This window comes from Epinephelus moara, chromosome 6 (assembly GCF_006386435.1).
Source record: "Epinephelus moara isolate mb chromosome 6, YSFRI_EMoa_1.0, whole genome shotgun sequence".
Classification (NCBI taxonomy): Eukaryota; Metazoa; Chordata; class Actinopteri; order Perciformes; family Serranidae; genus Epinephelus; species Epinephelus moara.
This window is the reverse complement of record NC_065511.1, coordinates 3,146,706-3,172,693: the sequence shown is the minus strand read 5'-3', so window position 1 is coordinate 3,172,693 and position 25,988 is coordinate 3,146,706. Positions and strand designations below refer to the sequence as shown.

At 40.3% G+C, this 25,988-nt stretch overlaps 1 protein-coding gene and 1 long non-coding RNA gene across 2 annotated transcripts; one reads left to right on the top strand and one right to left on the bottom strand.

The window, feature by feature from the left end:
- Nucleotides 1-817: 817 nt before the first annotated feature.
- Nucleotides 818-8,973, bottom strand: LOC126391214 (uncharacterized). The gene is made up of 2 exons (XM_050045813.1): nucleotides 8,827-8,973; nucleotides 818-5,877 (listed from the first exon to the last, which is right to left on the bottom strand). The coding sequence occupies exons 1-2, from the start codon at nucleotides 8,843-8,845 to the stop codon at nucleotides 4,385-4,387; spliced, it is 1,512 nt and encodes a 503-aa protein (XP_049901770.1). The 5' UTR covers nucleotides 8,846-8,973; the 3' UTR covers nucleotides 818-4,384.
- LOC126391252 (uncharacterized) lies at nucleotides 8,054-25,988 on the top strand. The gene is made up of 3 exons (XR_007570065.1): nucleotides 8,054-8,271; nucleotides 8,999-9,210; nucleotides 25,865-25,988. It is a non-coding gene; the product is annotated as an uncharacterized LOC126391252 (long non-coding RNA).

The following is a 25,988-nucleotide window of genomic DNA, read 5'->3' as shown; positions in this document are numbered from 1 at the left end:
AAACAGGTTCTGCCACATTCTTTCACACACTACTTATCACGTGTAGGTGATGACATGACTTGAAAAGCCTTTCATTTCCATACATGTTCCTTGAAGGGGCCTGAGAGAAGCAGTTAAACTTACACAGGTCTTTCCTGAGGCTGAAACTTACAGAGAGAATACATAAACCTGTCATATCACTGCTTTACTTACAAATCGCCTATACTTTCTCAGGAGACTCAGATATATCAACATCTGCAGAACTATGTTGCAGATGTTTTAGTAGCCAGCGTCATCTTCTACGATGTAGTGTGCTAGGACAGCAGGGTGAGGGCAGCTGATGCTAACAGGCTCTATAAGCTCATCAGGAAAGCTGGTTCTGTCCTAGTAGTGGAACAGGAGTCTGTAGAGGAGGTGTCAGACAGGAGGATGCTGACATGTATGTATTTTGTGTTGCTGTAACTTCAGGATAAATAAAGTTTTCTTGCATTGAATTGTATTGAATTGGATCGAACTGAATTTAATTTAATTGAGCAATTTTTCATGCAAGATACTGACTCTAATGTGAACTGTCATGTGGCTAAACTAACAATGTTGATCTTTAGTCATTGTATAAGGAGAAGGGGCAGCCTTTACTGGCCTGTGGAATCACAAATATAGGATTTGGTTTCCTAGGACCATAGTAGAAGACACAGTATGTTTAGTGGAACTGGATCACAGAGACATCCTTATGACTCAAAAATCTCTTGCATCCCACCATTTTATTTATTAAGATATTTGAGATAACCTTCAAATAAAATGTGGAATGATTTAGAGCAGAGGCAGATCTTTTTCTGAAAGATAACACATCTTCAATTTAATCAGTTTACACAGAGAGGTTATATTGCAGGGGGCCCCTGGTACAGACATGTAAGAATGCAATAATCTTAAGCATAGTGTACACTACAAAACATTACAGATAACTATCAAAAGGAAAAGCTGGCTGGTGGGTTACACCCAGAACCCTCTTGGCTGTGAGGTGGCAGTGCTAACACAGTGCTGCCCCAGCTTCAATATAAAATATAAAACAGGAGTTGGATTTTGTAGGTGAACTGTTACAGTTTTATTGGTTTTAGAGCCTTATCTGGCAGGAAAGATTTCAAGCTCTATAGGGGCTTTCACACCACTGCACGCTGCCTCCAGTCATTTCAATGAGGCAGCTGTCGCCTGGCTTTAGCCAGTCAACTAGTGTGAATCACTGAAGCAGAGAGAAGACAAGATGGAGGAACTGATAATGTTGACGTCTAAACACCCAGCATTATGGCGCCTTGAATAACATTTCCAGCAAACTTGAGATGACCAGGAAATTGGTAATTAAATCTTTGGTAATTTTAGTGACTTCTGTTGTCTTGCAACAGTATGCAGCTACAAACTAGCTTGCACTTCTGCCAGTGTTCACCTGAGCCCCTGCCTGGTCAAAAGTGGGTGGAGTTTAGCTTTAAAGGACCAGTCAGAATGTTACTCTGTTTTTTTTTCTTATGGTTAAAAATCTTATGAAAAAATCAAAACCTTCAATGTGTTTGTGCATGTCTCAATACTTTATGACATCCCTACTCTCTCTGTGGCATTCAGCCCCAAGCCCACTGGTTCCTAGTGAAGATGTAAATAAATAAAATAAAATAAAGTTTCATCTTTAAAAAAAGGCTCTTTTTTTTGGATGAATCCACATGTTTTTGGATGAATCCACATGATGTGTTCTACTTTGCAAAAGCATGGTGTATATGGGATTAAGTCATCACAGTGTATGAAATACAGTGTGTGTGTGTGTGTGTGTGTGTGTGTGTGTTAGTGTGTGTATGTGTGTTCATGGTAATGACGGAACATGTCACCCAGTGCAACAGTGACTACATTTTTACACACAAAATATTCTGTTTTTTGCCCATATTCTGAAAAAGGTAATATTCCTACTAAGGTGTTTACGTGGCTGATAGAAAAAAATGAATATTCCAATAAAACTCCTGTATATCACCCTGCATACTCAGATTAATTGTTTTTTTAACATGTTGTTGATGTATCACTTCTTAATACAGAAAAGTGGAACAGCTAGAGCTGCTTGTCATTTTGCTTCTTTGCATCATAACATGACTTTTTCAAAGTTTCCGCTGCAGGACTTGTTGGATTGAGCAAACACACCTTCCATCTTTCAATTCTTCAACCACCTTCTTGAAATGTGCAAAATCTAAGAGCTCCTAAAAGATGTTCCAGAATATGCTGTTCATGCCACTTGCATCAAATTCAGAAAATTGATATATTCACAATAATAGTCAAGTCAAATCAACTTTAGTTATGTAACACTTTAAACACAGATTTGACCCAAAGTGCTCTTATAGCACACACAGAGAAAAGTGTACAACCGAAGGAGAAACAAAAGAATCTGAGTGATAATAGTAACAAAATAATAATAACAACAATGATAACATGTCATTACCAGGATTATTGCAACAATAGTAAAAAACTGCATCAGTGTTGATTTTATACTGTCACCACACTGTGACAGTAACAGCAATAATGACAATCACATTATGCACAATTAAAGGGTAGTGAGTACAAGTGTGTTTTATATTGACTCTTGAAAATCTCAGTGGTGGGGGAGAATCAGATGGTGGGAGAAGGAGAATTCCAGCCTTTGGGGGCAGTGACAGAGAAAGTCTTGTACCTGTAATACTTAGTCCTGGATCTCAGGACTGCATTTTGGACTTTCTGAAGACAGGAGAAAGAAGACTGAGTAATGCCAACATATAGACTTAGACTAGACTTAGACTTACTTTATTCGTCCCAGAGGGAAATTTGTTTCCACTAACTGTACATTTACAGAGATCGATCACAAATATCACAGGTGCAGACATATCACAGACATCACAAAACATCACGTTCATTCACAGAGGTGGACACTTTGAGTCATTGGGATCTCTTGTTCAGCGCAGCTATGGCTGCTGAGATCAAGCTCTTCCAGAGTCAAGCTTTCCTGAGTTTAAGTGTTTGGTACCTGCGCCCTGAGGGTAATGGGATGAGGTATTGGTTGAGTGGGTGTGTGGTGTTCCATTCTATTGATTTTGCAAAGCGTGTAATGGACCTGTTATTTAACTCTGTGAGGTTGGGTGTGGGAAGACCAATGATTTTGGAAGCGGTGTGTGTGATGTGTGTCAGTTTGGCCCGACTGGTGACAGAAAGCATGGTGAAGAAACAATGAATGATGCTTTGGTACAGAAATAGCAGTAGAAGGGGGGCGACATAGAGTCCTTTGAGTTTTCGGATAGCTGACAGTCTTTGTTGGCTCCTTTTTTGTATGTCTCTGGTGTGCTGATCGAAATTGAGTTTATTGTCCAGAGTTATGCCCAGGTATATAATGAGTTGCAGTAATCAAAGCAGAGGAGGATATGAAGGTGTGAATGACTTTCTCTAGGTTAGAAGTACAGAGAATTGATCTGAGTTTGGAGATGGTGTGCAGCGGCATGAAACTTAATTTTACTACTTGGTTGATTTGTTTGTCAAACTTCAATTCTGAATCAAATATAACAAATATAATTTTTAACATGTGGGTTAACAAAGGGGGCCAATGGGCCAAGATGAGGAGTGATGTGGGCCAAATACAATAAGTTAAGTTTTACTCTAATTGAGCTGGAGAAAATTGGAATCTTTGCAGGGTTTGATGTCATGAAGACAGTTCCCAAGTTCAGTTAGTTTGTTGATGTTGTTTGGCTCTAAGGGGAGGTAAATCTGCGTGTCATCCGCATAACAGTGAAAACACATGTTATGTATTTGAATAATGTGGCCTAACGGAAGTAAAAAAAAAAAAATAGAGAAGAGGACTGGACCAAGTATGGACCCTTGGGGTGCACCACAGTAGATGGGGGCCAAGGAAGAAAATGAGTTGCTGACATAGACAAAGAAGGATCTTTTGGATAAATATGAAGGGAACCAGTTTAAAGCAGGATCAGAGATGCCCACCTATTCCTTAACTCTGTGAATGAGAGTAGAGTAATCCACACTGTCAAAGGCTACAATTAGATCTAGGAGCAAGAGGATGGAGCAATTACCTGAGTTAGCAGCTAGAAGGGGGTCATTAGTTATTCTTAGTAAGGCTGATAGGGCACTATTGTGTGCATGTAAACATACCCAATGTGACTCACTGATGCATTTTTAATAGTCATCATTTGGCATAGAGGAAGAATATATTATACTTGTTATTACAATACCTTCACTGTTGGTTTGGCTCTACACATTGGATTTGTTAATTGTAGGGAAAAATATGGAATATAACTACACTTATCCTTTCAATTAACTCAAAACAGGTAACTAGTACAAATGATACACTGGCAACTCCTAGTGCTTCGACATGTTTGACAGTCGGCTTATGGTTGTTGTGTTAAAAGGGATTGGTCATAGCGAAGATATAGGCAACAGGCAGCTGCAGTCCAATGTTAACAATATGCCATTTTCCCACCCCTAATGCTCCTATGACCAACCCTGCTATTGTTCCCAAAGTTCCTAGCCATGAGGACCACCTTCCAGCCAAGGCTGCAGCTGCACCCGCAGACACCCCCGCTGCCCCCACCACCCCCAGCAGTGCCCCAGCTTTCCCCCCTTCTCCCAGAACCGGGCCTAAAACCTCCAACCCCACAAGTAAACCCCCCGCAACTGAAGCCGCCCCTGCTATAACTTTCACCTCTCCAGCTGCTCGCCTCACCAGCGGACCCCCCACTGTAGCCCCTAAACCCAGCTCAAATAATTTTGCCACAAAGACAGCTGCGTTCAAAGCTTCCAGAGAGGATTGGTAGTTCATACGAGCACTGATGTTTTCTGTGGACTGACTCTGTCCTGCTGCTTGCATCTTCATGGCAGTTGTTACAACCACCTGCCCGGCATGTAGGGTGAGTAAGGCAATGACAAATGTAGCAAGCATTGCCATGCAACCTATCAACATCCAGAACTTAAAGTCAGAAGATTTCATAAGCAAATAGGCTATGACTACAACCAAAGCCAGAAGCACTATAAACACAGATTGGTGGCCTCCGTAACCAAACACCCCGAACCCTGATGTTACTATGGCAACCACTGTCATTGGAATCCCAGAGAAAGCCAAGAAGTCCACGTATTTGATCACCACCGTGGTGATCCAGTCTTGGATTGTTCTTTGCTCCATTTCTGCCTCTTCACTCTCTATCTTCCTCCTTTCTATCTCCTCTCTCTGCCTTCGCTCATTGGCCCATGTCATCTTATTCTCCATCCCACCGGTGCTGCCTCCCTTCTCCAGCGTCAGTATCGTCTGCTCTATCTGCTCAGCTGCTCTCTGCCTGTGCTGCAACTCTGTAATCTCCATCTGTTTCCTGTCCCTGTCCCAGACGGTAGATCCCAGAGTGCAACAGGCCTCTCCCTGCTTCCAGAGGAATTTAAATACAAAGTGCAGGGGCGGTTTGAGCATGGTGAATATGCTCAACACCCACAGGAGGCCCACCATGCCATAGGCCCTCACAATCCATTCAATAGTAATCCCAAGCGTGGCTCCACTGAGAGTGGTCCCAAAGGCCCCAGCGAGTGCTGCTGATGCCCACATACCAGCAGAGTCTGTGTGGGAGGCACAGCTTCTCATGGCCACAAATACTGAAGCTACCACTGCTGCCAAAATCACACCAGCTACGACTGAGGTCATCACAGTGGTCAAAGCTGTGGCTCCAAGAAGGGTCCCCAGCCCGAGAGCACCCACTGTCCTGACTTCCTCCATCACTGGTTTCAGTGGGCCTGCAGAAGTCATCACTGACAAGATCTTGTCCACTGGATCCTCTGTGGCTCCTAGTATGGAACCTCCCACTGCTCCCAGTGCAAACCCCACAGCTGCCTCTGTTAAAGGACTCCAAGCTCCTGAAACAAGACAAGAACAAAACTGTCAGCCACTGATGGGGCGGCTGTGGCTTAGAGGTAGAGCAGGTCGTCCACCAATCAAAAGATCAGTGGTTCAATCCCCAGCTCCTCCAGTCTGCATGTCAAAGTATCCTTGAGCAAGATACTGAACCCCAAATTGCTCCCAATGGCTGTTCCATCAGTGTGTGAGTGGGTGAATGTGACTTGTAGTGTATAAAGCACTTTGAGTGGTCAGATGACTAGAAAGGCACTATACAAATGCAGGTCCATTCCATGATTGATGGATATGTTAATTACTTGTTAAGTGTGGTGTCCTGATTAATAGCAGATTATGTACTTAATTACTGCAATGTACTGTTTATTGATTTTATTGATTTCTATGATTGTCTTTCGCTTAGTGAAGTGAAGGACAATTAAGGTCCCGCACACATGCCATGTTTTTTGCGCCCTCAATTCCACTCTTTTTAATATAAACACGTACAAGGCGCTCAAAAGCAAGAACAGTGCCTTAGAAATGTGCAAGCGTTCCAGAGCGCCTGTTTTTCAAGGCCAGACAGCTGCGCCCTGGGATAAACACAGCAGCATGCACCGCATGTCATGTGTCTTGTCATGTCACTACAAAAAACATTATAGAAAGATGCTGGGGGTCAACACAGCTGGGTCATGTCGCACTGTGCATTGTCATGTTCAGTGTGTTTCCATCAATATAACAACACACAACATATCTCGTTCTGCTTTTGCATCCTAAGGCTGCCTGAAATTCAGCGGGGATAAGAGAGCAACACAGGCACACAGTCCAGTTCTTATGCATAACTCTCTCTCTGATGCTGCTGTAGCTGACGGGCGCACCAGGAACCGGCAGGTGGGTCTTCCAGCTCCAGTGTCTTAATCAGCACTCGTCAAAATGACTTAATCGCATGCCATTCTGTTTGTTGTGCCAACCTCAACATTTGTTTTTTGTTTTTCATATCACAGGCCCACAAATATTGAGCCATATCTCATAATTATAAGACTTTGATCCTCTGCCTGACCCTCCCTGTATCCAAGGCTACTCATTTATTTTAAAAGGTCTAGGCTATTTAATCGCTTTGTATCATTTTTTTTTCACTTTAATACAAAGTGGTAACCACTGTATGTGAATGCATTAATGGGTCAGGACTGTGCAGCACTGGATTTGAAATTAAATGTAATAAACTGGAGCTTCTGTGCTTTGATTATCTGCTGTGAAACAACATGACCCTCATCCTTTTAAAATCAACATTAGTTCTTCTGAGGTAATTTTGATCAAAGTAATGCAAAAGTAGTGTAATGAGTAACTTATTACTTTACACAGAGTGGAATGTTGTGAAGTAACATATTACTTTCAAATGAAGGTAACAAGTAATATGTAATATATTACATTTTGAGAGTAATTTGCCCAACACCCGCCCTTGACCCGGCCCTTTTTTGTATAGTTGCCCTTCTGGGCCGTATTCACAAAGCCTCCTAGAACAAAGAGTTACTCCTAGTGACAAAAAGAAAACACCTATTATTGTGACGTTTTTTAGAATGTCCCCTTTAAGTTAAGACTAGGTCCTTGTACAAATAAAAGTTATCTACAGAGCACCTTAGACCTTAAAAGAGCTCCTGAGGTGAAAACTGTTAGGAGCAGAGAGGAGGACTTTTAAAAGACTTAAAAGTTTCTCAAGCAGAGAAGAAAATGGTGAAATCACAAAGAGGTCGGAGGAATATCCTCCAAACACTGGATGACAGTGAGTAAATGAAATGCCACAGATTAGATCGTGCAGGGATAATATGTGTGGTTGATATCATAGGGATACGCACATATTTCCCACCTAATGCTAAAATGCCAGAAATAAAAATGATCAAAATACTAAGATATTTGGAAAACTGGAGAAATGCACCACTAATGATTTGGGTCTGTCAAATCCTTCCATCAGCAGAGTGATCACACTAACAATGCTTAACTTTCACAGTTAGCAGTTCATTTCATTTCCACTGGATGTCCACACCTTGCAGGCTCACAAAGGGGTGTGTCTATGACAACCAATCACATCTATTAAAAGAATGTATCACACCTAGCGGCAGGGTCAACCACACCTCCTCACTATGGTGAAAGTTTCTGTCTCTTCCTTGTTCAGAGTTGCTCTGAGAGTCTTCCTAAATCACTCCTAAGCTAAGACTATTTACTAAAAGTATTTAGGCTAAGTTAGGAGCTCTCTGAGAGTGTTCTTAGAATGTTAGTGAATACAGCCCCTGGTCTACATGATTTTTCTAAGATTATTTTTTGGCATTTTGCCTTTATTGGATAGGAAAGGGGGAGAGAGAGGGTATGACATGCAGCAAAGGGCTACAAGGACATGGCCTTTGTATATGAGGGGCCCGCTCTACCAGGTGAGCTAGTGGGTGCCCTGGGTTGACATGATTATACATGAAATGTGAAACCTTTCAATGACTGGCCAAAATGTTTAACAGAATAGCAGATGCCTATATTTTCACTCATATTTACCTCTGAAAGACTCAAATGACTTTCTGTTGAGCTTTGTAAGTAAGTAAAGTCGCCCTTGTTAGGTGTGACGAGCCTGCAATCAGAGACTCTGAACTGACTGGTTAATCAGGTTTACCCAGCAGAGACAGCATACTACAGTGATTCCTATCTGCTCTCACTCTGCATGTGATTCCAACACATATGATTTTAAACTACGACCGTGGTAGTAAAAGTAGAAAAAAAGGTCTAAATTGTAAGCCCTCCAAAGTCATTACAAAGGATTTGTATGCTAAGCATGTAGAAAATAAAATAACTCAAAGAATAATTACAAGAGAAGCACATTTACACTACTAATTGTGTTTTTGAAGCACAGTTTGCACAAGCAAAGGAAGCAACCATGAATGCAATGCAATAATATAAAAAAAATTGAAATGAGTGAATGAATGAAAATGCAGATTTACCCAGTTTAGTCGGTGCCATGTTGTTCTGCGATGGGCAGTAGACTGAAGAATCCTCTTCCCCAGGAGTTATGTCAGGCTTTCTTCAGACCTGAGTCCTAAGTGAGTTGACAGCACTCCTGTGAGTCATAAGATGTGGTTGAAAGTGTTTCTTTTTTCCCTGTTTATGTGACAGCAGCCACTACAGGACACACCCACTACCGGTTCGTCCTTTTTGCATCCATCCTCCAGATGATCCTGTCCTTATCTCCATGACCTCTTCACTATGCTGCTAACCAGTGTCACATGTGAGGCAGCATTCCTGTACCAAAGTCATCTGTCATCTATCATGGTTTTTTCTCATCCTGCTGTCAAGATGGCACCGCCGATGGCTGCCTCAACATGATGGTGCGCATTGTTTTGTCTTGTTCTGTTAGTTAATTCAGTGTTTTGCTGTCATACCTGGAGCTCTTTCAATCAGGGAAACAACTCCAGTGGACTTATCCCACTTTTCTCACCTTGTCCATGGAATTATTAGACATTCTCATTAAAGGTGCTCTCATCCTTTTCCATGCAGTGAAACACAGAAGGATAGGGAAATGTGCCAGTGCGCTTATGTGTATGTCTCTGCAGCAGTGCCGTACACAGACAATTCACAGGGCAGGTGCTAAAGTGGAAGATGGGGGCATCTATTCCACATAATTAAAAAAAACAACAACAGTGCACATAACGTGAACTCTTGCGGGAGGTTTCTATCCACCAGCACCAGAGGGTGTTTTGAGGTTGAGGCCTCAGTACATACAGTACATTTGTGCACAGTAATGAACAGGGGAATGTCTGTCTAGCTGACGAGGTGTCTAAATATCTATACTAAATACACCTAGCACCTGCTACACATTCACATTTACTGTCTACAGTTATCATTTATTTATAACAGGCAACAACATAGAAAACAGTGTCACACTGTGCACATGTTAAAGCTCTATGGAGTAATAAAAAAAAACATCACAATCAACTAATCTTTTCACAAAACTGAAAAACACTGTTTTCTGAATAAATAAAACAATAAACCAACCTATGTTCAGCTTGTAGACTACTGGTTACTAGAATGAGAATAAATGTAGCTTGTTTACAATATCATACTGGTCATCTTATTCAGTTCATAATGTGTTCTCCTACAAGACCACTAGATGGCAGTATTAGAACATAAATGGCAGCCTGTTGAACAGATGGGGGGAAAAGAAAGAATCTAGTGTTCTACAAGCCATTTATGTGGATCTGGTTACAGTCCTTTTACTTGTTTTATAATACTCCTCACCTAAAGGCCTCCACATGCGAAATAGATGACTTGGTAGACAATTATCTTTTGATTTACATGGAATTTACATGGTGTCATCATGGTCATTTACAGCAACATGACATATAATTAGTGTGTTCTCCAGCACCACATTGTGGACACAGGAAGTGGTACAAATTGTGAAATAGGTAATTTCAGCGCCCACGCTCTCGAAGGATATACCATCTCACTCCTGCATGCTGTTTCTAACTGCCACAGAAATGAAAAGCCGCATCAGCCAGCAACCTACCTGTATCCCTGCCGCTCACAGTGGTGCCAGGGCCAGAGTCTATTTTAACTTCTGCTCTTTAATGAACAGACTGTTAGTATCACCATTTTATTAAGAAATTTGTATGTAGGTCAATAGAGACCAAATGAAAACACTGTTGTTCACATGCAGATTTAAACGTGGACTGTCTGTGGTTAGTCCCAGTGGCTACCCTTGACGGCTAACTGCCAATGCTGGTTCTTTTCTAAAGTAATTTGCCTTCAGTTTAGCAAATACTGATTTATTTTTTAACAAATATTTAACTAATGTTAACTTAGCATTTTCTAAAATGTCTTTGCGGAGCTCTGGGACCTGTTGCACTGTCCGTGTCCGTAACGACTAACAACCAGTCTAAGCTAAATTTTTGTCTTCAGCAACTGTGTGTTGAACATGTAACCAGAACAAAAAGGGATTGTTCCTGTTGCCAAAGGTACCATAGATATGAGAAATAAAACCACAAGAGTTTCACCAGACATAGCCAAAAAGTATTAAATCAGAATTTGCAGAAGAGAATGACACGTAGACTGACAGGACCGTCACTCAGTGTCAGTACATGATATCCCTGACTTTCCCTATCTGACTTCATTCTCAACCTACATTAGAAAATTGCTCATTATAAAATAAATTCAGCAACATACCTGGAAATATGTATTTAGTCATTAGGGCTGAGCATATGTTAATGATTGACCATACTTTGTATCATATACAAAATATGAATGCCAAAAGTTTATTCTTTTACTTCTACTTTATATTACTATTACTGAAGTTTGCTGCTAAATTCAGCATCATGGTTCACTCAGAATACAGTTCTTAATAAATCAGAAGTTAAAAAAACATGTAAACTGGGTTGTTAATGCAGACAAGCGGAGGATTAGCTGGGAAACATCACATTCATTCACTTTACATGGAGCTACAGTTAATAGTGAATTATGTTGCCGAACGTGTTAGTATCTCTTAATAAGTCATCAGGAATCAGAAATCATCTTTAAGAGGAGCAGATGTTTACCTTAAGCCAGCTCGGGCCATGTTAAAAGTAACAATATTTTAACAGAGCAAGGCAAGCTAATTGCTAGCGTGCTTGGTTGGAAAGGGGAAAAAAACAATGCTTTGAGATGGCTGGCAGAGATGGCAGAGGTATGATCACATTATTCTCTTTGACCTATAACAGGTGATGTGTTCCATCATGTTTTGTTTCCCAACTGCTCTTGGAAAGAAGAATAGAGTTTTCTAAACAAACTGTTTGGAAATTGCCGGTTTCGGTTCAACACAGGAAATGTTGCGCACATAATTCATGCAAGGTATCATGGGGGCTAGGAATAAGGTGGATAGGATGTAGAATTGTGGCTATCAGAACAGCCAAGTGGAGCTGGAGTGGAGCAGGGAGCAGGGCACCATTTGAACCTGGGCCTAGTACACTTGAACCACTGATAGGAGCACAGATACTTGAACAGCTTGAATTCAGTTGTTACATGAAATCATAAATATGATTTCAGTAAAATTAATAGCTGTCAGTTTCTCAAATATAGTAGTAATAAACACATAAATATTAATGTTGGGATGAGGCAGGGTCATCATTCAGTATTCTTGTGGCTTGAGGGTAGAAGCTGTTTCTGAGCCTCTCAGTGCTGCCTGGTGTAACCGGTACCTTCTCCCCTCAGCAGGGTGAAAAGTCAGTTATCCGGGTGGCATCTGGGAACTTAAATGATTCTACTGGCCTAATTTTTGCAGCATCTGGTGTAAACAGCACCTATGGTGAGTTCAGCTGAATGAACCATACTTTGCAGGGCCTTTCGTTCCTGTTTGGTACTGTTTCAGTACCAGGCAGTGATGCTCCCCGTCAGGACGCTCTCTGTCAGAACAATTTCTAGCAAACCCTCCTAGATTCCAATTTTTACTTACTCTAATGCCTAACCTGACCTGGCATCTCAGGAGCCTTTCATTGAAGGCAGGTGTCAGTCCAAAAATTGCTGCAACAACTTATGAGACTTAGCGTATGAATGGTCCGCACATACTACAGTTGTTGGGAATTATAATAATAGGCCTCACCAAGGGGCACCATTAATGTAGGAACAATACTGGGCCTTACGTGGCGGCACCATTAATGTTGTAAATTATACTGGTGATACTGTAAAAGAGGGGATACTATTTGTTGTGATCTAGGCTTTGTTGGGACTGAAGCCTTAACACGGGCCTGACCTTGTAATAGATCTCCAATTATAGTATCAAATTAGCTATCGGAAATAATAAATAATAATAATAATTATTATTATTATTAATAATAATAATAATAATAATAATAATAATAGTTATTATTAATTATATAATAATAATAATAATAATAATAATAATAGTTATTATTAATTATTTAACATAATTAATAATTATTAATTATGTTAAATAATGTGACTTAATTTTCATTAAGTCACCTCGTGGGGCACCATTCCCGAAAAGGGAAAAATGAAAGCCAGTTAAAGATATCAGTCTCATAAAGTTCACTAAATTATCAATTTGGAATTTTCGATTAATAATTAAATTAAAATCCATAACCAAAATTAATAGAAAAACCTGAAGGATCTCGGAGTTCTTGACATAGCAGAGGTTGATTTTTCATTCACTCTTGTGCAACATTAAACAGACAGCAGATATGATTCTATAAAAATATATTTATTCACAAAGTTTAATAACTTTTAATTTCTTTTTACTCGATTACAAGCCACTCTGCAACAGTTACTATACTAGGTGTTTATCAGATAGTATTGTAGCAAAATTTAAGGAAATGATTCATCGGCTTTAAATTTAATACCATGTCCCTCTGTAACAGAGGTTTCCAGTACTGACTTTAAAGGGATAGTGCACCCAAAAATGAAAATTCAGCCATTATCTACTCACCCATATGCCGATGGAGGCCCTGGTGAAGTTTTAGAGTCCTCACATCCCTTGCGGAGATCGGCGGGTGGAGCGGCTAGCACACCTAATGGTAGACGGCGCCCGTCCGTAGTGATCCAAGTGTGCTGCAGCCGCGACATAAAAAGTTGTTTGGACAAACGTCATATGAACTCTGTTTTTAGCCTCACCGTAGCCTGTGTCATATGAACTCTGTTTTTAGCCTCACCGTAGCCTGTAGCTCTGACTGCTTCTCTGTGCTCCGCGTTCACGTGTGCGTGCTCAGGGTGATCAGTCATGCACGGTCTCTGAAGAGCAGCAGTCTCGTCAGTACTGATGTCCAGGCAGGCATCGCCAATTCCCAGTCTGAGCAGCAAAGACTTTCCTCATCCGCTGGCATTGCTTTGCATTTGAAACAACTACACCACCAGGTTTCCAGTGCTCAACTCCGGTATTCTGCGGCTGGCTGAGGCTCATGAGCTGCAGCGGCTGCTTCGTCCAGTAGCCTGAGTTCCGTGCGTATACTCGGGCTCAAACAAATACGGCTCAACAAAGAAATGCTGTTCCTCCTCAGTTTCAAAGTCTTCAGGCATGTTGGGCTGTCCTTTGCTAAAAGACCGAAGTGCAAATTATCTTTTAGCCACTGTGGTCACTGTTGTCTCCCCCTGTGGTGCACGTGTCACGTGATGTAAACACAGGTGAGCAAAGCTCATGCTTTCGCTGGTCTCGCGCAGGCGCGCACACGTGAGCGCGGAGCACAGATAAACAGTCAGAGCTACAGGCTACAGTGAGGCTGTTGTTTGGGAGGAAGTTGCAATACTGTTTTCCTGTGAAACTCCATGAGTGTTTTGTAGACTACAAAACTTCAACCAACCCTCTATGTTGAGTAGATATTGACTGAATTTTCAGATTCCACCTTTGCTTTAATGGTGAAAAAAAACATTACAAAACCAACCTAAAAACAACATCAAACAATTATTCCTGAAGGCACAGATAAATAAATTTGCATTTGAATTAACTTTACCCATTGGTTACAATACAGAAATTATACAGGATAACATACAATAAAAATACAATATCCAGAAATATCAGTGTAAAATGATAATGGTATCCCCAATTTGACACACGCACACACACACACACACACACACACACACACACAAAATAAACTAATGAGAACCAGTAAGCCATATACATACTTTTGCACAGCACATTTTATGGTGATATAATTGTTACATTTGATGGAAATGGCACTATAAAATGTATAGTAACAGATGGTACACATACCCTTTGTGTTAATAATTACAGTACAGGAGCATAATGTCCAATTGGACTCTAAAACATTCTGCTAATACCCATATTAGTATATCAAAATATTAAAACATTAGAATTATGATCTGAGGGTCTTCAAGGGCCTGGATCTCCACCTGTTAAAAAATGTCATTCAGGGTTGAGTATTTTTCACCTTTGTTCCAGAATGTTTAATAAAACAATCAATCAATCAATAAATCAAACTTTATTTGTATAGCACTTTTCATGCATTAAAAATGCAGAACAAAGTGCTTCACAGAATAAAAATANTCAATCAATCAATCAAACTTTATTTGTATAGCACTTTTCATACATGAAAAATGCAGCACAAAGTGCTTCACAGAATAAAAAACAAACAAAAATACTACATACATATTGAAAACCTGCCCCTCCCACCCCCACATATAAACACACACACACACACACACACACAGTCAATATAGTCAATAACATGGCTGGGCACTGAGGAACCAGGTGAGGAAAGAGCCACCTATGGGGAGCCATCCACACCGAGAGTTGTCACAGCCTATGGCCACAGGCAGCGCCGCCACAGAGACCACCCCGACCCAGACAAACCGAGGTAGGCTCCACACATGTCGCAGAGCCCCCCAGTACTCTGGGCCTGAGGGATCTCCAGGATGACGTCCCCGCGGGCAGACCGGGCACACCTCTCAGTGTGGAGGCCCCCCATGAGGAAACACTGGAGCTAAAAACTAAAAACTAAAAGGCAATATGATAAGATAAAACAAGTAGGAGATAAGATAATGATAAAATGCATAAAAGTGTGAGGATTTAGAAAAAATTAAAGATTTAAAGATTAAAATAATATTAATTATAATAAAAAAATAAATGAAGATTTAGAAACTTAATAATAATAAAATGCATAAAGATTTAAAAATAAATCATTTAAAAGTATTAGAAAGTAAAAATAACATATAATAGAAGAATTAAAAGAGTAAAAGAAATCAGCTAAAAACTAAATTAAAAAGGTGAGTCTTGAGCCTCCTTTTAAAAACATCAACAGTCTCTGCAATCCTGATGTTCTCCGGCAGGCTATTCCATAAGTGTGGAGCATAATGGCTGAATGCAGCCTCCCCGTGGGTTTTTGTTCTCACTTTTGGAATAATTAAAAGGCCGGTGCCAGAGGACCTCAGGATCCGCGAGGGTTGATATGATAAAAGCAGGTCAGATAAATAAGATGGCCCAAAACCGTTAAGACATTTAAAAACTAATAAAAGAACCTTAAAATCGATCCTGAAACACACGGGGAGCCAATGCAACGATTTTAAAACTGGTGTAATGTGGCCCGCCCTCTGGTCCTCGTCAGCGGCTGAGTTTTGGAGTAGCTGCAGGTTAGAGATGGTCTTTTTGGGAAGACCAGAGAGCAGGGCATTACAATAATCTAAACGACAAGAGATAAAAGCATGCATCAGCACCTCCGTGTTAGCCTGAGAGAGAAACGGGTGGACTCTGGCTATATTTTTAAGATGATAAAAACCTATCTTTGTTACATTTTTTATGTGTGGAATAAAACTAAGCTCAGAGTCAAAAATGACACCCAGGTTCTTTACACATTGTGAAGGTTTAAAATCTTGTAGTTTTGGTAAAAGTTTCTCTCTCTTGCCTTCAGGACCAATAATTAAAACCTCTGTTTTGTCCTGGTTGAGCTGTAGGAAATTCACTGCCATCCATGACTTGATATCTAAAATACAGTTTAAAAGGGTATAAATTGGCCCTGTGTCATCAGGAGACACGGCGATGTACAGCTGTGTGTCATCTGCGTAACTGTGGAAGCTGATGCCGTGCCTCCTGATGACGTCCCCACGGGGAAGCATATATAGATTAAAATGAAGTGGACCTAAAATTGACCCTTGGGGCACCCCACACCTAATTTCATGCGTTCTGGAGGAACATGTATCCATACTTACAAAGAAACAACGATCTGTGAGATAAGAGCTGAACCAGTTAAAAACAGTACCAGAGAGGCCCACCAGGTTTCTGAGTCTGTTTAATAAAATGTGGTGATCTACTGTATCAAAGGCTGTATCAAAGGATTCACAAAAAGTTTTTGTGAATCTGCATTCAACCTGATATCATTTAAAATCTTTAAAAGGGCTGTCTCGGTACTGTGGTTCATCCTAAAACCAGACTGATATTTCTCTAAAATATGTTACTTTTTAAAAAATGATTTACTTGGTACAACAAGAATCAACAAGACAACAAGAATAGCCACACATGGTAAAACAAATTAATGAATGTTCTTTTAAACCTATTAGTAATACTGGTAGGCTAATTTAGACTTAATAGGCTGTCACCTTCATTATAAGGCTCAAATATGTTCTCAAATATGTTTTGTGGCTCCAAATAGATTTTTTTCCCCCTCTTTTGGCCAAAAATGGCTGTTTTTATAGCAAAGGTTTCCGACCCCTGGTCTAGTGCAATCCCAAAGTGCGTTTTTATGTTTTCAATAACTTCCATCTGTCTCAAGCAATATGTCATTCTTGGATACTTGAAAGTATGCCCTCAAGAGCTTGCTGCCTTGCTATTAATTTGCACAAGTGATGCAAGATGGAATAAAATTTTAGTTGCACCAGAGATACTGGATAAACCGAGATCAAAATTAAATAGTAATCCATTATTATAATATATTTGTTATATAATTGTAACTGTATTTATTAAACATATTTCACAATTTTAAATCAGCTGACCAGCTATGCACCCACTTAAATAGTGTAGTTTTCAATTAAAATCCATTAACATAATGTTTTTAATGTTTTTTTCTATATGTATTCCAGTAAGTGATAAATAAATTACAAAAATGTAAGTTTTACGTAATTTTGATATTAGTTGATGCAGCCTGCGCAGCGCAGCAATAGATTTTTAAGTAGTACTCTAACTTACATTAATACAAGGCACATATTTCTTAAATTTAAATGTCTATTAATATATTAAATAAATGAAAACAATTGTGTTCAAAAACCTTTTACAAATATTCGTTTAATTACACAGGTTCCAGGAATTCCATGACCCTGGACTTAAGCCTCACACTCATAATTGGAGGGAACGCTGCTGTGATCCTAAAGATAGTTGGTTCATTACCAATATAAGTTTGTTATATTTTTCTTTATGGTTTGGTTGAGGGAAAAAAGAAAGGTGACTTACCGTATCAGAGTGTGCAGTATCACTTATTTACCGCTTGGCGCCGCTGGTCATATTGATATCTGCCATATCACGTAATAATTCTCGCACCAGATCCCACAATTCAGTGCGATTCAAGCACACACAAAAAACCTTATTACATAATATTGTTATCACAGGGGATGGTCTGGCATACACTGATTTCAACATAAAATTCTGAATACAATATTGTACTGTGAAATAATAGTTAAGTGTGTGAAATCCTGTGAACAACTGACCAAAAAAAAACATAGACACAGGAAAACTAGACCGCTAAATGGAAAACCTCTCCATATATGGTGAAAATGTATAATATTTTTAATATATGACTACATGAGAGGGATAAATACTTTGAAAACATGTGTGTTTTTAGTAAATTCCAGGCTTCAGAAAACATGAAAATATTTAGACAGACAGGAACAAATCCTGGCTTTCATAATTTATACATGCAAGTATTTTTTTTTTTCCTCTTTCCAGCAACAACAACCATAGAAGTGCAACCCTTTACAGAGCCTTAGAGATTAAATGTAATTTTAAAACTTACCAGGTGTTTGCAGACTGGTGTGGCTGTGTAGACGAGTACGTTACTGCAACCAGAGCCCTTGAATAGAGAGTCACGTCATCTCCTTTCACTCTAATGGGCCATTTTTTTCACAGCAGTGGCGGTTTGTGGAGCCTCTCAATAGTTCCCAGAAGTAAGCGACATATGCTAGCAGCGCATGAAGAGGCAAAAATCGGTGCCTGGAATTGGGCCTGGAGGCTCCCGACCTTGTCCTCAGCGCTGCTTCTCAGTTGTCCTCTGATGTCAGTCTACTACCTTGGGTTCATCTTAATCAATACTCAAAGAAACACTGGAGACAGGCAGAGTCAGATGCAATCGAGTTTAATGTGTTCACAAGCTTCAACACATACAACTCATGAGTCAAGCCCCGGAGCCGGACTGAAAACTCGCTCTCAGTACGTCCGCTTTTATGCTGGTGGAGACTGGTTAGAGTCTCCACCTCTTTTCCTTAGTCCTTCCCACTCAAACCGTTTTTTAATGGTGTAATCACTTTCACTTTGGGCCTGGAATTCCCCAAATCTCCCACCCTTAGATCTGGATTTGCTTTCACTTTATTTTTAAAAAACGTGAATTTTAGGGACTTTCTTTATGCAGTCCCTAGTGCTCTTATGCAATGTGAACCTTTAAATGTGCATCAGGTAATACAAACATTTGAATGTGTGCGTGTGTTATCATTAAACAGAACATGATAGGTTATATGTGTTCTTCAGTATGTGGATACAATGTGAGCACATAACTTTGTATTGCGAACATCTTGACATGTTTAACAATGCTTTAACACATATGCATCTCAATCAGTTTTATAGGAACTTATACATAAAACATGGTTATATGGCTTTTGTCTCTTAATCAACTTATGCAGTATAACACTTTTACTTGATTAGGGATTAACTATTACACTACATGCAATGGAGTTACAGCAGAAAAGACCGGCTGTGATGTACTTTTAACGGGTAAGATGTCCAAAGACTCAAATTTTACATTATCAGCACAACTTATCTAAATTAACATATGCATTAAAGCTTGTTAGTGGATTATCTCCCATTAAATTAGTAGATTTATGTAATGTTAAAAGATAAGATAACAGATTAGGCTAGGACACTGTAGATATTGTACACACCATACAGGTAATGCTAACTACGGAAGCCCTAAACGGTCATACATACATACATTTTATTTCCTCTGTTTTCTCATGATAACGAGATAATTTTCCTCCATTTTCCCGTGATAACGAGATAATTAATTTGAGAGATAATGACTGAAATGTGATAGGCCTGAGATTTCCATCACAGTGACATGTCATGCTGACTGATGTCTCCTTGAACACCAACGTTAAGCCTAGTTCTCTGCTTGTTTGTGTTTTGTTTTGTGTTTTGTGCAAGGAATGAATTAATGTTACAACAGCTGTTTGTCAGCTCACTTGATGGCTTCTAGTAAGGTTCGGGGTTTTTTTAAGCGATAATAGGCTACTGACACACAATAAAACTTACGTGCCTCGTGCATATCAGTCTTCTCCCTCCTACTCAGGAGAAACTGGACACAAATAACCACCCGGTGTGTATCGATACCTAATGTCAATGCCGCCACCAGGGGGGTCCGACTACCCATAACTCCAACCTGCTAATCTGACCATGCAGGTCTACAGCGAGTTTTTATCGTTTTAGTCCCATAATGTCGACTGCCCATTAATCTGACCATTTTAATGCCATTATTCCGACCATCAGATTTCATACCCAGTAGTCCAACCGTCCGTTAGTCCGACTACAACACTTCCAACATGAAGCAGTCTGTGCATTTCTCCCTCACTGCGCCGGCACTGACTGTGAGGACAGTTGCGTTTATCTCATCGACGGGAAATCACATCCATCTGCTATATGGGACGTCGGAACTAGGGGTGCGGCCGCACCCCCTCCCATCCGCCCCCCGCACCCCATCAGCCTCCCTACCCACTGCATTACGCTTTAAAAAAATAAAGAATCTGAATTTAAACTCAGTTTGTCTGACTTACATTTATCTCTTTCATATCATGAATGCATAGATTTATGCTTTTGATGTGATATGCAGCCTGCCTGACTACATACAGAGGCCCTGGACCTGCTGCGCTCAGAGGTGGAGCGCCGTTTTGATCAGGAGGGACTCCGCGTAGCTGCAGGGCGAGAGCAGGCAGTTCTTGAGGCAGCTCAGGGGAAACGAGTGAATGTGGGTTCCCTGGAACTGACCCCCTTTCCACGAGAGCGGCTAATAGAGCTTAGATCGGGCCCAAGAAATCCAGCCCAACCCGGCCCGAGCCCGTGCACGTTATGTCCTTATTTTTCAATAAGCTGGCTGTTATAATTAAGAGTATTAAACCACAATTCTTGTCATTTGAATGACAGAAATATAGGATCTTAATGAATGGCGCAACACGGAAGCATGATTATGTAATAAAACAGGTGTTTATTTTAGGATCCAGGTGGTGAAGGGCTGTGCGTGCACAATGTTCCAACAGGGGACAGCCCTCGATTCTGAAACACCCCCACTCCGAAACTGATTTTCAAGTCCATATCAAGATTCCTGCATCAAACACTGCCGCCCGCTCTCCGTCCGCGCTCGCACAATTCTGAATTTCGTTGTACTACAAAAGCTTGAAATGAACGTTCAACTCATTGTTTTTAATTGAAAATATCACTGTCTTCATTTCTTATGTATAATTTCTCTAGCAGCAAACACATTTAAAGGAGACACTTGTCAAGTCTTTTTACACACGCTGTCCGTGGTGCTGAAATCCCTGCTCCTGCTGACAGCAGACTGGGGGAGAAAAAAAAAGACATTTCTTTGCTCTGTGCTTTCAGAAAATAGTCCCACTGTGTTTGCCAGGGCATATCAGGCTGTGTGATTATCCACAAAGATTGGTTTAACGCATTGGAGCAAGTTCATACAATTTCGGACATTTAACGTGATAAACTAATTTCAATTCAACATGGTCATTTGCTTAGAAGATTCAGCTGAAGCATAATGAGTGTTATATGTCATTAAGATGAAGTATTTGCTTGTTTTGTGGTTAATTATGCACATGATCCGTTTGACCCCATCATGCGGTCTGTTCGTCCCTGCAGACAGGGGCAAAAGGATCAATGCGCAGCCTCCGTTTGCTTTGCGTCCGTCTCGTTCATTCAAACTTTGTAAACACGGTTGGGATTTGTAGGGACATATGTATGCTGCTCACTATAAAATGTGTTTACTATAAATAAATGCATCTCTGTGCAGAGAGGGAAATATTAAAAAGTGATCCGTTCATCCTGGCTCGGGCCTCATCAAGCTCTGTCTGGCCCTGCCCATATCTGTCGCGGCATCCGAGCGCTCTTTCTCAGCCTTGCGCAGGCTGAAAACCTGGCTGCGCAACACCATGACGCAGGAGAGACTAACACATTTGGCCATTATGAATGCTCACAGTGACCTCACGGATTAAAGCGATGTCTCGACCCTGCTTAAAATCTTCATCAGTAGGTCAGCTGAGAGAAGGTCCATTTTTGGAAATGCATGAAAGCCCTGAGTCAGGAGCGCAGACTTTTCTTTTTTTTCATTCAAGGTTACAAATAATGTTGTTATGTTCCTTAAATGGCTTGATTTAGTTATCAAAGTTTCATTTTCTTAACCATAAAGATGCCGTGTTCATCCATTCTAGTTCTCTTATAACTGCATGTTATTGTAAAATAACTTCAAATCAAATCCTTAATCACTGATAAGTGTGCGTGCTTCCCCCACCCCTCCCAACAGAAATCCCGCCCTGACGTCCGACGTCCATGATTGACAGTGTATTGCGCTCTGGCTGCAGATGTATATTAAGCATGAATCCGTTCTTGCAGCACGTCTATAGAAAGTATTTTGTTAGAGACAAACCATCCATCTAACGTTTTGTCTAGCCTTGACCAGCGAATTCATCAGCTTGTAACAATTCGTCAACAACAGAAACAGAGGCTTATGTCACAACGCTACTTTTACAGGTCACGGGGGGCACAGGTTCACAGTGCCAAGCTGAAACCCCTGATATAACATGAAACCCCCCCAAAAACTTAACTCTTTTTGCTTTCAAAATGCAGCAATAAATTGTATAAAAACAAAAAGGACTCCTATGGTTAGTTTAACTCAACAACTTTAGTGTAATTAAATCAAACTCAAATTAACACGCGTCCAGCTCGGACGATTCACTCAATTAACACAGCGCGTCACGCCAATACAGAAAACAAATAACCCCCACTGTGCATTTACTGCTTGTTTATTAATTCCAGTCACGTTTTATGTGTGTGAGATTCTGCTTGTGTGTGCGTTTACCTTGAATATCATATGTAAGGCTATTTCATAACTAAAATGGTGGTGAAAGTATTTAACTTTGCTAGATGGCATTTCTCTGAGCCATTCGTTAAAAGGAAATAATTTATTTGCTGTGGAAAGAAGGCAACATAATGTGGAATTATAGGTTAAACAATCTTTGCTTCCTTTAATTTAGTTTGGATAACAGTAGTAGCCTAATAGTAGCTGCAGCAGCAACAGCGTTAGTTGGCAACAGCTGTCTTGTTTTTATTTCTTTATTACCTCCACCAAGGAGGTTATGTTTTCGCTGGCATTGGTCTGTTTGTCTGTTTGTTTGTTTGTTTGTTTGTCTGCAAAATAACTCAAAAAGTTCTGAATGGATTTTGATGAAATTTTCAGGAAAGGTTGGGACAATGGGACAAGGAACAGATGATAAAATTTTGGTGGTGATCGGTTGAAGCGAAGTGGATAAAATTATAAAATGCCAGGAAATCCGAGCTGCTTGGCGGAGGTCTGCGCTCTCCAAGTGCTTTTCGAGTTACAGATATGCGACATTATTTGGCCATGGTGATTGCCGCTTGCTGTTGGTTTGCAGGACTTCTGTTTTTCTGCTGATGTTGTTTTTTTTAACTATGTACACTGTCGTGGTTCGTCATGTCAGAAGTAGTGAGTTTTGGAGTACAGACATTTGTTTGTTTTTGCATCTTCAGCACCAAGGACAGCGCTTAAAGTGATTTTGTTATAACCGCTGCCTGTAACAGGCTCGGGGACATCTTCAGCACCAAGGATAGTGCTCAGTAGTTCTTGTCTGCTTTTGTCATGTGGTGAATTCTACTGTTGGCCTTCTTATGGAAAAATGTAATAAAATTTGCATTCGTTAGAACTTCTTAATGTTTTATTTGTGTGTAGCTTATGGCAGCCAGTCAGCAGCCTAGTGAGTGGCGATGTGCGATGCGCTATACAGCAGGAAAAAATGGCAGCCCCCCCTACTTAAAACATCTTCCCGTGTGTGGGGAATACCAGGATGTGTTATACAAATAAGGGCATGTACGTCACATATAGCAGATGGATGTGATTTCCCATCGATGAGATAAACACAACTGTCTTCACAGTCAGTGCTGGCGCAGTGAGGGAGAAATGCACAGACTGCTTCATGTTGAAAGTGTTGTAGTTGGAATAACGGACGGTTGGACTACTGGGTATGAAATCTGATGGTCGGAATAATGGCATTAAAATGGTCAGAGACGTCAGTCAGCATGACATGTCACTGTGATGGAAATCTCAGGCCTATCACGTTTCAGTCATTATCTCTCAAATTAATTATCTCGTTATCACGGGAAAATGGAGGAAAATTATCTCGTTATCACAGGAAAACGTAGGAATTATCTCATTATCACGAGAAAACGGAAGAAATAAAATATATGTATGTATGACTGTTTAGGGCTTCCGTAGCTAACCATGAACAGCCTGTTAGTTTTAAATTGTCTTCTCCTAAACCATTTTATCTAAAATTGGGAAGTTAGAGTGCTTCCAGTCCTGATTTTTTGCGAGCCAGTCTGAGTTAGATATTAGCTCAGTTAAATATGACATTGCTGCGTGATTGCTGAGTGGAGGAAGTGAAATGAAACAAAAACGTAACTTATGGTCTGTTTTTTAGGCTTTGTGATTCTGTTGAGTATACCTGTCTATAATATGTTACAGATCAGCTGATATTACATTGATAGCGAAGTGAGAGGGAAGTTTGAGGACCGGAATGAGATTTAAAACACAAGATAAGTAATTCTGATAAATGAAACATACCAGGCTAAATGGGGAATTATTCTAAATACCAAATATATTACTGTGTTATACATATGATCATGCTAAATATATATTCTATCACAGTATTAGATATGTAATCTTGTATATTTGTAACCTGCTGTAGGAGCACTGGGTGGTGGCGGAGCAGTGATGCTGCAGGACCACTGTGTGAGAGAGGACGCTGCAGATAAGTGCTGAGTCGACCTTGGTGAGACTTAAAACTTAACAAGGTGTGTTTCAAGTAGTTCCAGAGATAAGGAATCATACTTAATATGTATTATACTGCATTTTATATTAATTATATAAGTAATTATATTGAATATATAATATATGATATACAGTGTTGGGCAAGTTACTTTGAAAATGTAATACATTGCATATTACCAGTTACCGTCATTATAATATTATAATATTAGTAGGCATTATAAAATAGAAGAGGGTCATGTTGTTTCATAGCGGCTAATTAAAGCACAGAGAGCTTTAATTACAGTTCATTAACTTACAAATCCAGTAGTGGGCGATATTGCATAGTCTAATGAAGGCTCTCCTCTGGAGTGCAGATCTGACCGATTCACGCATTCACATACAGTGGTTACAACTTTGTATTAAAATCCCCTGCTTATATAAATAACAGTGTGATGATATTAAACAATTAAATAGCCTAGACCTTTTCAAATAAACAGATAACTGTGGACACAGGGACGACCAGACACAGGATCAAAGTCTGATAACTTATGAGATAGGGATGAATATTTGAGAGCCAGTCATATGAAACACAGTAGGCAAATGCTGAGGTTAGCACAACAAAAGCAAATTGGCTTGCCAGTCAGTCACTATGACAAGTGCAAATTAATACACCAGAGCTGGTAGAGCCACCTGCTGGTTTCCAGTGTAGTGATCAGTTACAACAGCACCCAACACTGAAATATAAGTAAACATTTTAAGGAATTATACTGCAGTGATACTGCGTGCCTCGTGTCAGGAGTGCTGCAGGATGAGGACCATTAATGTTACAGTTCAGGAGTGGCAGTAACAATGATGTTACAGGTCCAGGGGTGCATTGTGGTGCAGGGGCGCTCACAGCATGATGCACAAAGATGGTGGGAATTAAATCTGCTCTAAGTTTTGTCTTGCCCTTTTTGGTCTTGGCAAACTGGTCTGCACCAAAATGTGCCTGCAGTGACTTCCCACACACAACTCACTTTTGTCTACCCACAAACATATCCCATAGTGGTTGAATGCATACAATATTCGGGAACACTTTATACTTACTGAACATGTATACACTCATTACATATCCATGAGACAACTTCAAACAAATGCAATTAAAACTGATGCCACTTGTCATACTTGTGCCTTATCTCACAAGGCAATGTCAGACCCAGGTATATATACGTGTGCCTAACCATTTCTCCTCTTTTTTTTTCTCTTTCAGCACAAGAACAACAGGGGGATGCAATAGAGCCTGAACTCACCCCGCAATGAAACAACCCCCTTACCCTGAGTCTCAACTCTGTGGGTTTTGCAAGCCTTTCCCTGTTCCTTATTTTTAATAAACC